We start from the raw sequence: 13,140 nt of genomic DNA, 5'->3' as shown, positions 1-13,140 counted from the left end.
GTCATGAGACGACAAGAGTCACTGGAAAAGACCGTCATGATAGGAAAAGTTGAGGGCAGCAGGAAAAGAGGAAGACCCATCAAGAGATGGATTGACTCAATAAAGAAGGCACAGCCTTCAATTTGCAAGATCTGAGCAAGGCTGTCAAAGATAGGACATTTTGGAGGACTTTCATTCATAGGGTCGCCATGAGTTATACATCCCAAGACCAGCTGACCAGTTCTCTTTTTGCTGTTCATTCCTCTTTTCCAGTTGCTACTCTTGTGTGTGTTAAGTGCCGTCAGTAGGTTAGCTACTGGGCAGCAGCAGTAGTGGAAGGTGACACTGGCAGAAGATCTTTCGTAGACAATGGCAGTGCCACTACGGCTAACTCTGGTTAGTACTGCGCAGAAAAAGGCACTGGTAAACCACTTCTGACCAACCTTTACCTTGAAAACCCTATGATGAGACAGTAGCATCTTAGTGACCGACAAGATTTTCAGGGTATAAGTTTTTGAGAGTCAAAAGCTTCCTTCTTCTGATATCTGTTGAAAGGGAGCTTCAGCATCTTGACTGCTCATACCCCCAACATCTTGTTGGCTTCTAAAGTGCTTCTGGACTCAAATCTAGCTTTTTTACTGCAGACCAACACAGCTAACCTCTGAAGTTATTTGCCCTTTCAGAAAAGCCTGTAATATAAGCCCTGCAATTTCAGAGGTCATTTTGCTGAATTATTGTGGATGGGTTTTGAACAAAAGTGGTAGCTGGATGATAACAGTATGAATGTTTCTGGATTTTATTTGGGTTGCTGGTGCAGGCACAGCTAGAGAGACATTTTGGTTTGTATTTTTCATTATGAATTATTAAACTATTATGAACTATAAAACCTATTATCAACTATTAAGAACTATTAAAACCTGTTTGATGTTGAATCTTTCTTGTGAACTGCCCTCTACTTTGGTGGAAGGGTGGGATATAAATATAACCTCAGAAATAAATATGTAACAGAAAAAGTTAACTAAGCTTTGTGTTATTTTAAAATGTTTGGAAAAGTTTCTTCACCATTCCTACCCTCCATCTTTGTTTTCCCTTCCCCATTTCCTTTTCAGATACCCTTGTGGTCAGTTTAGGGGTAAGGGGAACATTGTACCAAAACAAATTGAAATGAAACTTTAAGAGAAAGCAGTGCATAACAGACAAAGCCCATCTGGATGTTGAAATGTCAGTGTTTATTTCTGAAAAACAACCCCTTCTTGTGCAAGTTTGCCATTTAAAAAACAATTTAAAAAAAGAGTATCTTTCAGGCTACAAGCTAGTATACATAACACTTACATTAAGTTAAAACATGAATATACTGCCATCAAGTAAACTTCAGAGTTCAAGGTAAAAAAAATTACAGAGTCATATCTTGGAAGAAACAGATACAGCCACATGTATTACCAACATGTGTTTAAGTCAGTTGAAAAATCATCCTGGTACTGGAACACAGGAAACCTGCAAGTCTGGTTCAAATCCAGCAAACTAGAAATGTTTCAGTGTTTTCTTTTCATCAGATTAGACCAGAAGAGGGACTATCGCAATGCGCGATCCAACAGCTCTTCTGCATAACTATACTAGAGGATAGCTAGCCGCTGTAGCTATCCCACAGTGGTTTTTTCGGTCTTTAGCCATGTAGATATATCCTTTGTCACCCCACTTTTCACTCCAGCTGAAAGAATGCAGGAAAGTGTGATTACAACAATTATCTGGGGAAGTTACATTGAGATCTATTCACTATTAACATAATGCATTCCTAGTGTCTGAAACATTCTCTCCTCTTGTAGAGATTCTAGAATATAGTCTTAAGAGTTCACATGGCTGAACAATTGGTCTTCTCTCTTACTGCCCAACAAAACTGGAAAGACTACATCAGGAAGATAGCCTATACCCCTTAAAGCAAGTTCACAGTGCCAACAATATAAACCTTCCAGTTTATATATCCTCACCAAAAAGTTACAGCACAGACAGAATGCAAAGGACTTTTTGACCTGCCAACGTCTAATGTGTTGCATATGGCTATGTGTCCTGACACATATACTGCCCCTCCTAAGCTATAGCTTAGGGCCCCACTCTTGCCCCCCCCAAAAAAAAACTGGATGTACATTTCCAAAATATAAAAAATAAATAAAATCAAACCTACATACAGCAAATGGCTTTAGATACCTATTAGGTCCATAAATTACCATATAGCTTATATTCAACACAAAAAACAGCGACAATTTGTTGTTGACAAAGGACAGCTAGACATATAAAGGGCCCCATTACCTTCAATAGCTTAGGGCCTCATCAAACCTAAATCTGGCCCTGAGCAGCCCCCAATATTCAGCTATGGTTAGCAAGACACAGGAGTTTGTGTCCAAATCCCTTACCCCACACAAAGATGAACATAATGTTGGCCAAAATTGATCTTAAAATTATTTGCAAAGCTATTAGCCCACAAAAAAGGTTCACTCGTCTATCTAACCACACATACCTATTTTAGGCCTTCCTTTAATACAATCAGCAGTCCTAAATGCGAAAGCTTTTCCCTGCTTCCACTATTTCAAACTGCTGTGCAGGGCAGTAGGGGCAGGGGATCACCCTAAATCTAAACATTGCCATAAAAGCAACGGAGCAAACACTCTAAATACCTGTTTTTAACAATCCAGTACTTCTTTCCATCTTCATCTGCAGTTTCAAAGCCATACCCAACTACAAGAACGCCATGATCCAGCTCTTCACTACTGCATTGTGGCTCATAATAAATACCTAGAAATAGAAATTTTTTATCTATTTTCAGTGAGGGAGAAAATAGAACACTTCTCCCATTGTATACTATGTTCAAACCACCTAGTCCCACACTGGATATTCACAAAAACCCTGTTCACAAATTACAGTGAACGCATGTATAACCAGTGTACAGTGCAGATTATATGTGTGTTAATTAGTGCTTACATTACATTAAATGCACAGACAGCTGAATGTTCAATTGAACTTGCCATTTATCTAGGTATTGGTCCCTGGTGTGTTGGCTTCTTACAAAGATGAAAGCACATACATGTAGGATGTACATGTGTTCTCTGTAACATGTGAACAAGAATAAATGCAAGAAGTATAGGCACCCAATCATTCTGCCCAGGGTAATAAATAGAAACAGAGGCTTCACAAAACCCTCACCAGCTCAATAACGGCAAGCTCACAACCAACAGAAAGTGAGGGACAGGAAAGATTGAGCTCCTCATACGGGCTCCATGGAAGGAAATGTTGTATCAAGAAACCCATGCACTTTCTAAAACTGTCCCAATAACTTGTTCCTCCCAGTCCAACAGTTCACACAGAACTTAGGAAAGGGATAGTGTCTTGTTTCACTTTAGAAGGCAAGAACACAAATGCCTGTTGCTGTTCTATGCATGCTACTGGATGGGAATGAAGAGGAGGGGGCAGGTCTGTTCTCATTTGCAATGAAGCTTTTGCAAAAAAACAAAACAAAAAACCACAACCTATCCCCCTTCACCCCGCTCCATGAGATTCACTCTGGGATGAAGGAGGGTTTCTGACATCTACAAATAACAGTTGTCCAGTAAGCCAAATGTCTGCAGAGCCTTGAATGGCCGGAGATATGTATTTTCCCCCAGAGGTAACATGTTTTAAAGCCCCTCCCACACAGAGCAGTTATTCCCAATGTGTTTTCTGGTTCCCACTTCCTCCTTCTCCAAAACTTCAAGCCAATCTTATCTTTCCTCCACTTCACTAGAGCAGGAAGTGCTTCAGAAGAACCCAGGAATTATCATCTATAGCAAATTGATGCTCTCTGGAACACAAAGAAGTTTATTTCTGAATAATGAGCCCACCATGTAGCGATGACTACTGAAGGTTGAGGTTATGGGGATTTACCAGGCAATACCCTGGAGACCACCAAGGAATACCAGGGTTGCTGTGCAGAGGAAGGCACTGGCAAACCACCTCTGTTAGTCTCTTGCCATGAAAACCCCCCAAAAGGGGTTGCCATAGGTCAGCTGCGACTTGAAGGCACTTTACACACACACACACACACTGAACAGGAGGGATCTTTGGGAGCACCTGCTCAGAAGCGGCTGCCTCCATCACTGGATGACATTTGGCTTGGAACCGCCTGGTATTTTGCAGCTGACCCAGTTCCCATTCTTTGGTCAGCTATGCCCCTCCCACATGGGGCCCTCACTAGCTGTTCTTAATGTACCAGAAGTATCCACAGGGGTAATCTACTTGAGGAGAGTTTAATAGACCATACACCGAAAAAAGTTAACAGAAACAGCAAAACTAAGTTAAGCCACATCAACTGCACAATTTTTGCTGTAGCCACTTAAAATAACCTTAGTTTGTGAACCTCTGATGTAGCCAAGTATTTTAGTATCCTCTTTGCAAGAAATCTCTCCTTGGCTGTGGCATGTTTTGGGCAATAAACAATAAATTAAGCCACCAGTAAGGGACAATTGCAGAGACATTGGTAAGGGAACAACCTTTATCATCTGATCTGTAAGCAATGCATTGCATCATGTATGACTGCCTCAGTTTGGGAATAGTCAGCATACAAAAGTAGTGTGGGCATTCAAATTTGGCTGGGTATTTGATTCCTGCATAAAGCGGGGAATATTTCCTTCCATAATCTTTAAGCAAAAAGTTCCAGTCCTGTCTTGAGAGGTTTCTTGATAATTAGCGCTCCCCCTTCAAGAGATGAGTAATTTTGTAATCCACAGCTTTGTTCCAGGAGGAGCAAGGGTGCTGGTGGGTTAATACTTGAGTAAATACCAGTTCTTCGGCGCTGAGCAGCCTAAACTTGTAGTTAATAATGGCTTTCTATATCAAGATGGAAATGTTTCGAAGGTCCATTTCAAGCTGTATGACTGAGGAGGTTATACAGAGGCAGAGGGAGGATTTTATGGGGGGGAAAGGTCATCTGAAGCTTGTCAAATCGTTTAACTGGACCTGAAAACCAAACTGGTGAAGCATAGGGCATTTGTGGTATTGTACACATCCTGTAAACTTTCAGGAGTGCTGGTATGTACTGAGCCCCTTAGGGAAAGGGGCAAATTTCCTTAGTGCTAGCAATGTTAATTCAGGTTTTTGTTTGTCATCCTGAATATATTTAGTCCATGAAAGGTTGGACTGAAGCACCACACATGGGGATAATCAAAAGAAGGGTCGTCAACTTAGTGGTTTTTAAGGGTCACTCCTTTCTATGAAAGAACAACACAAATGCAAAATGCCTCATTTGGTTCAATTAATTTAAAAAAAAAAAGACACTCTCACAGATCTGGATAAATTCTTACCCGATTCATAGAACTGGAAAGAGGAGTGACCAGCATCAATAGCCACAGAGATGGGGCCCACAGCAGCGACTGCCTTCATGAGGGCCCTTTCATGCCCTTCTGGGACGTCAACGTAGCCAGTGTCATTAGCAGCATTGTATTCAGCCTTATACAAGCAATCTTCATCATCCTGAGGGTGAGAGGGAACATTAGGGGGTCAGATGCCAGGTTTTGACGTGAAGAACATTAAGCTAGTTCATCAAGCAAAATATTGCCCTAATAAAAAAGTACAATACTATTAAGCTCAGCATCTCTATGCAGCCTTATTCTACCCAAAGTTTTATTTACTTCATTTTTACACTCATTTTCTGCCCAATGGGGATCAAAACTGTCTTACAACTTCTCCTTGTTGATTTTATCTTTAGCAGACTAAGAGCGACCAGCCAAGTTCACCCAACAAGCTTCCCATAGTAGAGTGGGGATCTGAAACTGGGTTTCCCGGAGCCTAGTCCAAAGCTATAGTGACTACACTTTGCTGGCTCTCAAAAATACACTGTTCCTAATTTTCTCCGAGATGGGGATGAAGGAGGCACAGCAGCTCCAATTCTGAAGAATGGACACCCATCCACCTAAGGCAGCAGGAGCAATCTGCTCATTTTACTCAACGGGGAAAGTTTATGAAAGCACCCATGCTACTTGGTTCTCAAACTTATCAAGTGTCCCAGTGCCACGTGGATTCTACCCAAACCTTTCAGATCTCTAAAGTTCATCACTGCATTGCATGCATTTTCTGCTTGACAAATGCACTGTTGTCATAAGCAGAACAAAGCCTCAGGGCAGCATATGAATTAGGACAGCCACAATTTTCACATGATCAAAGCATGATCATGGTTGAACGTGCATTCATAGATTACCACAATCTATCCATCCGTTAGTAAACAGAACACCACTCTGTATTTATTCACTGCCAAGCTGCAGATAGGTTTTGATCTTCAGGTGCAAGGTTAAGTGTTGGTCATAAAACTTTTGCCCTGGCATCTCAACAGGGAATGCAATAAACCTCTTTCATTCAAAGAAATTCTGCTTGTTGGAGTTTCTAAATGTGATTTGACTCTGGTATCATGAATCCACTTCTACATAGTTTATCTGATAGATAATACTAAAGAATTTTAAGGAAGAACAGGTAAGGATTAAATCACCAGTCAATTAAGAAGTCATTTTACCTTTGCAATGTATGGGTAGGATTCCTCTGAGTCAATGCCTCCATTGTCTTCTATGTACTGGAAAGCGTGATCCATGAGGCCCCCGTTGCACCCCTCATTTCCTTCAGGCCGAGAGCAGTCAATGAGGTTTTGCTCACTGAGAGAAACCAGCTTGCCAGTTTTGCGGAAGTGTTGTCCTTCAAGGGCCCCAGTTGTGCTGAAAGCCCAGCAAGAGCCACACGTTCCCTGAGGTTAAGATGGGGGGAGAAACAGACCTGTGTAAGGCAGTTGCTTGTAGGGATAAGGCACAGGACAGTCCAGTTAAAGGACCAGCTAGTAGGCAATATGGAAGCTCTTGCCCCAAGTCCCTAAAGAGCTGCTACCAGTAAGAATGAACCATAAGGCAGCTTCACATATTCATGAGCAGAGTGGTTCAGAACATGGCCAGAATGTTGGGCACCTGCCATCAGCCCCGCCATTGCTTACTGTAAGCCATTCACTTGTTTTCAGCTCTGTAATACGAGAGGAAGTAATGCTGGCCTAATTCACATTAGCAGAGCGGTAAGTCCCAACTGAAGTGCTTTGGACGCTTGATGCCTTTTCCTAAGTAAATAACAAGCACCACTAATGCTTATCTTTCTATTCCTTTCCTCCTCTCGAGCCACTTTTGGGAACACCATGAGCTCATATTTTCTGAATCCTCAGAACCCTGTTTTACTCTGCCTCTTAAAGCTACAGGCAGAAGGTGGCATCACTTTGCTTGCAGTTGACTGACTCCAAGGATGACACAGCGAACTGCTTAAGAGCAAAAGTAACAAAATAACTGGCAACCTTAGCAGTCAAAGCAGTGTACTCTGTCACCAACTCCCAGCAAGAGTGACAGCAGCAGTTTAAGGCCGGGGGGGGGGGGGGACCTCTAGTGATTACTTTATCGCAATGCTGAAATTAAAAAAACACTTCTTGCCAGGTCTTGCAGTAGAAAAGATGCGTACGTAACAGAACACAGTAAACTCCTGTTTAAGGTACCACAGTATACAACACTATATAAAATATACCATACTGCATTATCATCTTTGTAGGGGTAAACAGGACAGAGGCTTTGGTAATTTCATCAGAACTAGGGAGATAGGGCTGCTTCTAATTCATTTAACACACCCACACCCTAAGCTATTTCTTGTAATTACTTGTTCCCAAATATAAAGATAACACACATACCTGATCCTTCACAGGAGTTACATATCCCTTCTCTCTCCAGTCAACAGATCTTGGTGCCTCAAAGAAGTTTGGTTCAAGAAACTGTGATCCTGTATACCTTCTTTTTGATTTGTTGTTTTTGAATCCATTCATCACCTGCCTGAACTCTTCATTAGTCTGAAGGAAGAGGAAACACATCAGCAGGCCCATCTATATCACTACTCATACAGGTAGTACTGCAGCATTGCTCACACATACCATGTCTCCAAAGTGATTCATTCCCAGTCTGTAGCTGTGTTTTCCCATGCTGTGGTCAAGGTTGTGCAATTCAATCATTTTTAGGTTCTTCTCCCATACCAGTCTCCTCCATCCTTCCTCCTTCTACAAGGGTTAAGACAGAATTTAGTCTTCACCAGCCAATACAAACATGGATTCAATTCAAACATCCCATCAACTATGGTTTCTACCAACTAGCTTAGAACTTAGTCCATGGTTAGAGCCTGCAAACATACAGTGCAAACCAGTCAGTCATTTATTAATACGCCACATACAAAAGCAGTGCAAACCATAGTTTAGAACTGCTCATACGTTTTTGTCTTCTGCAGTTCAGTTTCTATGATGTGTCTGCTTCTGGAGTAGTCTAATAGTCCAGACCTGCTTGATCTCATCAGAACTTGGAAGCTAAGCATGGTTAGCCACAGTTAGTACTTGGATATGAGACCAGCAAGAATGAATGAAGCTGCTATTAATTAAGATCTGGTGCAATGTCTGATCTATAAAAAACATAAACAGCAAACCTCTCTGCTGTTCCTAACACACTGCTGCTATATGGTTTCTAATAACTTCCCATTTCATATTAACTATCTGCTTCCAAAGCTAAATCAAATGGTTTGATCAAAAATTCATATTGGGCACAGATCTGACAAACTTCTACTATGGCTATAAAAAGGCACCTTGATTCTAGCCATAACTACTTGAAGCACCATTTGTTTCAAAGAGGATTTAAGATGCCTCCATGAAGGCCTAAAACGTGCACTAACTGTACACTGTTCTAAATATGGAACAAATTCCTCAATCAGCAAAAACACAGGAGAAGAAGAATATCAATTCACTTATATCATCCTCAAAAACTTTGAAGCTGGGCAAGTATCTAGACCCACCACTTGTGTGCTTATTGTCCATTATTCTAGTAGCTCTCCAGTCACAGGGATGTCTGCCATTGTTACTAAGGTGGGGGGGGGGGAGGAAGACGACCAATCTTGATGGCTTTTACACTGACAGGATGAATCTCTTAGGGATGGCTTTGGTACATATTACAGCAAAAAGTTCTAACAGCACATCTTTCAGAACTTCTTGTGAGTCACTCAAAATGTTTGCCAGAACACCATTCTGGAATGTGTGTTATGACATGCCAAATCACGTCTAGCAGCACATCGCTGCCACAGATGCTCACCTCATGGTATTTTTTGCTATGCCATGTCTTCCACAGTTGCCAGTGATCATCCAAAGCAGGATCTAGGCCTGGTGCGGCAAAGCATGTACTCCAACTTAGGACCAATAGGCACAGATACAGCTTCATGTTGAAACTTTAAAAGAAAAAAAAGGGGGTTGGTTAGACATGAGATTGTGGCAGTGCTCATACAGAGGTACAAATGGATTAGGTGAAGTCAACATCTGTTTGTCATCTTCACACAGACAGTTTACCATGGGTTTAAATGCTGGTCATAATACTTACCACTGACCAACTGTAACTTGACCAAAGCAGTTGGTCTTCTTTTCTCTGGAATGCTTGAACAAAACAGACAACTCAGGAACAGACTGATTACACTTTTCCAACTACTTGGGTGAAGTTTCCTTTCCAAAGATTTGCCATGACCCCCATCTCAATACAAGCAAATGCCTGTTACTGTCTTCTCAACAGAGGATTAAAACACAAAGAAACTTTAATCCTCAAAGAGTGTCTGAGAAAACAAAACAACTTATTAAAATGGGAGCCCGGCTTGAAAAGTTAAACGCAGACCGATGGCCAGCAATGCCCCTACTGCATATATGCACAACTACTATGGACTATCACCAGCCCTGTGGCGAAGAGTGGTAAACTGCAGTACTGCAGTCAAAAGCTCTGCTCACAACCTGAGTTCAATCCCGACAGAAGTCGGTTTCCGGTAGCAAGCTCAAGGTTGACTCAGCCTTCCATGGTCAGTAAAATGAGTACCCAGCTTGCTGGGGGTAAAGTGTAGTTGATTGGGGAAGGCAATGGCAAACCACCCCATAAACATAGTCTGCCTAGTAAACGTCGGGATGTGACGTCACCCCATGGGTCAGCAATGACCTGGTGCATGCACAGGGACTACCTTTACTCTACTATGGACTAATATATTGACTTGCTACATAAATCTTAACATTTATTCCAGAAAGCCTTCAACAAAATACACAAAGAATTGAAAAAGAGCACAAGAAAAATAACACACCTCTGAAAAGTGCCAAGAGGTCTATAAGATGGGGAGAAGACAAGGAACAGCTGTTATAGTTTATCCATAGAAAATGTTCTGCTGTAACTGTATAAGGCAGAACAACTATGCTTCCTGCAACCTCATTTGCAATACAGAGGCAAAGAAGAGATAATATAATCTATTCCTTAACTTGATAGTAGGCAGAAAAATGGATTAAGAACCAAAAAGGTTAAGACAATATAAACATGGGCTCAATATTTATAGGTTAAAAGCATAAACAAATATTGGAAAATATATATTTATTACAATATTGCTTTAAAAATGTCTTGGCTCAAACAGTAGCCTCACAAGTGTACATAAATAAAAAGGACCATTACTGACCCTGACTAGACATGTCTTTTTTATGTACATTTATAACATTATTGAACCTATATTTATATTATCTTAACCTTCTTTAGTTCTTAATTCAACTTATTTTAGATTTATTTCCTCTTCAGACAGAAAACAGGAACCAGAGTCTATCCTTGAGGGGATTGCCAATGACAGGACCACATTTAATCCTATAAAAAGCTAAACACTGGTCTCCCAGTTTTGCCAGCTATAACACAGGCCAAATTCAAACAATCCTTGCCCAATCCTTATTTCCCAGTTGATGTCCACAGGACGGCAATCTACTAACCATCCCAACTGGTTTAATTAAACGAGATGAACATACAACGCGAAACAACTACGCGCACTGACATCAGCATGGAAATAAATTACAAAACAATCTCCTTTACTGGCATAAAATCGAAACATGGGGTGCCTACATAGTAACCTAGAATTGTTGCAGTTGAGCATTTCTGACAAGGTTAGAACAATGTAAACAAATCATCTAGATCCAGAAGCGGCAGCTTATCAGCCACAAACTGGGCGGGGCTTTAAATTAGATTTCGCCTTTCAAAATAAGGTTTCTCATTAATGAGCCATCTGTTTTGTTTTTTGTTTTTGTATATGTTACCTGCTAAAGAAGAGTTCTTTCCTCGCAGGGCTATTGCAATGACACAAACAACAAAAATCACTCCGGGAACTGGACGGCTGGAGCTTTGCACAATCTCTCAGGCCATCGGCATGACTCATCAGGCGTTTTCCTGGAATCATTTCCGCTGCCCTAACTCCGAGGCTGCGCTGGGGATGCGGAGCGCGAGGGCGCGCAGCGGAGCACGTGACGCTCCAAGGGAAGAGGAGGAGGAGGAGGAGGAGGGATAAGCACGTGACCCCCCTACAGCTGATCCGGAGCTCGTCTGGGCCGGTGTCAACAAACTGCTTGGGCGCTGACCCGGTGTCGATTGGGGAGGGGGGCAGAGAAGCATCGCTGCTCCTGCTTGGCTGGAGCGGACGAAGCAAAGGTCGGCCGCAGACTCCCTCGGGCCAAAACTAACCAATGTTGTTTTTAAAACGGGGGGGGGGGCGGGCACAGAGAAAAAACTGCAGCGCTGGGATGGTGAAAAAGCGGCCGGCTTTTGTGGGAGAATGGGAGGCACGGACAACATACTGTGTCAATGAATTTAATTTGGGAAACGTTAAGGGACAGCTTTTGATCGAATTCAATTTTTTTTGAAGTAATTAAGATAACAAAGTTAAAGAGTAGATTTCAAGAGAATGATAAATGTGGTTTATTCTAATGAATCAGACATCAAATACAAAAGGGCAAGAGAGTCCAGGAGCACCTTCAAGACTAACAGAAATATTTTCTGGTAGGGTAGGAGCTTTCGTGAGCCACAGCTCACCTCTTCATATACTGTGGCTCACGAAAGCTCCTACCCTGCCAGAAAATATTTCTGTTAAGTCTTGAAAGTGCTCCTGGACTCTTGCCCTTTTCTACTACTGCAGACGGACACGGCGACCCACTGGGAATTATCAAATACAAAGAGACACATAATATCATATATCATAATATCAAACGGACAGAGGGGGGAGAGGGGAAGACAACTATATATATTTGTTTAGTGATAAGGTAGAAATTGTTTATAGTATATACTATAGGAATGGAATGATACAATAGAATGTGAACCAGTTTGAAAAATAATAATAATAATAATTAAAAAAAAACGGCCGGCTTGAGGATCAACCCAATTGCAAAACGGCAGGGAAAAGGAAAACAAAAACAAAACATCTCAGGCGAGGAACTGCCACCGGCCGGCACTGAGCCTCTCAGAAACAGAATCATCCCCCCCCCTCCACGAAAAGCAAAGCAAATAACGAACCCAGCGCCTAAACACCGACGGCAAAGCGTCGCCCCGCCTCAGGCTCTGCATGGCTCAGACCCCCACTCCCGAGTGGGGGTCTGCGCCATGCAGAGCCTGAGGCGGGACGACCCTTTGCCGTCGGTGTTTAGGCGCTGGGTTCGTTATTTGCTGTCCAGACGCTCGGCGGAGAGGCTTCTTCGACCAGAGGGGCTCAAGGAGGCCACACGACGGGCGGAGGCGCCCCCAATCCCAAGCGGGGAGGGGAAGAGAAAAAAACCCGCCCCAGCACGCCACGACCCTCCCTCCGCCCGTGCTGGCCACTGCAGAACGACCGGCGGGGCCCCGGCCCCGTCCCGGCCCCGTCCCCTCGAGCCCTTGACTCACCTTCCCGCAGCGCTCCCTCGACCTGGCTCCTGCCCTGGGGCTTTGCTATAAATCAGCCCGGGTTGCCGGGCTCGGCCCCTCCCTCCCGCGCTGGGATTGGCTGGAGGGCGCCGAGGCGGGGCGAGGGCTAATCCCGCCAAGAGGTCGTGACTGGCGGTCCCGTGATTCTGGCGATGCCCGGGGAGGGGTCGGGGTCGCGTGGCGTGGGGTGCAAAACGCCATGTTGCATACTGGGACGGGGGGTGGGGGGCAGCCGGGGACGAGGATGCTGCCCTGGCTTGCACGTCGCTTCTTCGAAACCAGATACGAGGGCAAGCTTTCAAGCACGCCCGCACCTCAGCATCCAGGAGAGTGGCAGAACGAACAAGCAAGGCCTCCTGGAAGTATTAGGGTT

The 13,140-nt window shown here is 43.2% G+C and overlaps 1 protein-coding gene across 1 annotated transcript; it reads right to left on the bottom strand.

The window, feature by feature from the left end:
- Positions 1-1,559: 1,559 nt before the first annotated feature.
- Positions 1,560-9,282, bottom strand: CTSL (cathepsin L). Its single transcript, XM_056847924.1, has 7 exons — positions 9,135-9,282; positions 7,940-8,062; positions 7,703-7,858; positions 6,509-6,733; positions 5,307-5,475; positions 2,649-2,766; positions 1,560-1,687 (listed from the first exon to the last, which is right to left on the bottom strand). The coding sequence occupies exons 1-7, from the start codon at positions 9,258-9,260 to the stop codon at positions 1,588-1,590; spliced, it is 1,017 nt and encodes a 338-aa protein (XP_056703902.1). The 5' UTR covers positions 9,261-9,282; the 3' UTR covers positions 1,560-1,587.
- Positions 9,283-13,140: the final 3,858 nt, after the last annotated feature.

This window comes from Euleptes europaea, chromosome 4 (genome assembly GCF_029931775.1).
Source record: "Euleptes europaea isolate rEulEur1 chromosome 4, rEulEur1.hap1, whole genome shotgun sequence".
Taxonomy (NCBI): domain Eukaryota; kingdom Metazoa; phylum Chordata; class Lepidosauria; order Squamata; family Sphaerodactylidae; genus Euleptes; species Euleptes europaea.
The sequence above is the reverse complement of the archived record's forward strand: the minus strand, read 5'-3'. Positions and strand labels throughout refer to the sequence as shown.

What these genes read in the sequence shown, in the direction of transcription:
- CTSL (XM_056847924.1), bottom strand. Translation starts at nt 9,260, where the DNA reads ATGAAGCTGTATCTGTGCCTATTGGTCCTAAGTTGGAGTACATGCTTT. An exon ending in ATAGCAAAAAATACCATGAG is followed by an intron (nt 8,063 to 9,134) that starts GTGAGCATCTGT and finishes TAACCCTTGTAG; the next exon opens with AAGGAGGAAGGATGGAGGAG. An exon ending in TACTGGATTGTTAAAAACAG is followed by an intron (nt 1,688 to 2,648) that starts GTATTTAGAGTG and finishes GCATTCTTTCAG; the next exon opens with CTGGAGTGAAAAGTGGGGTG.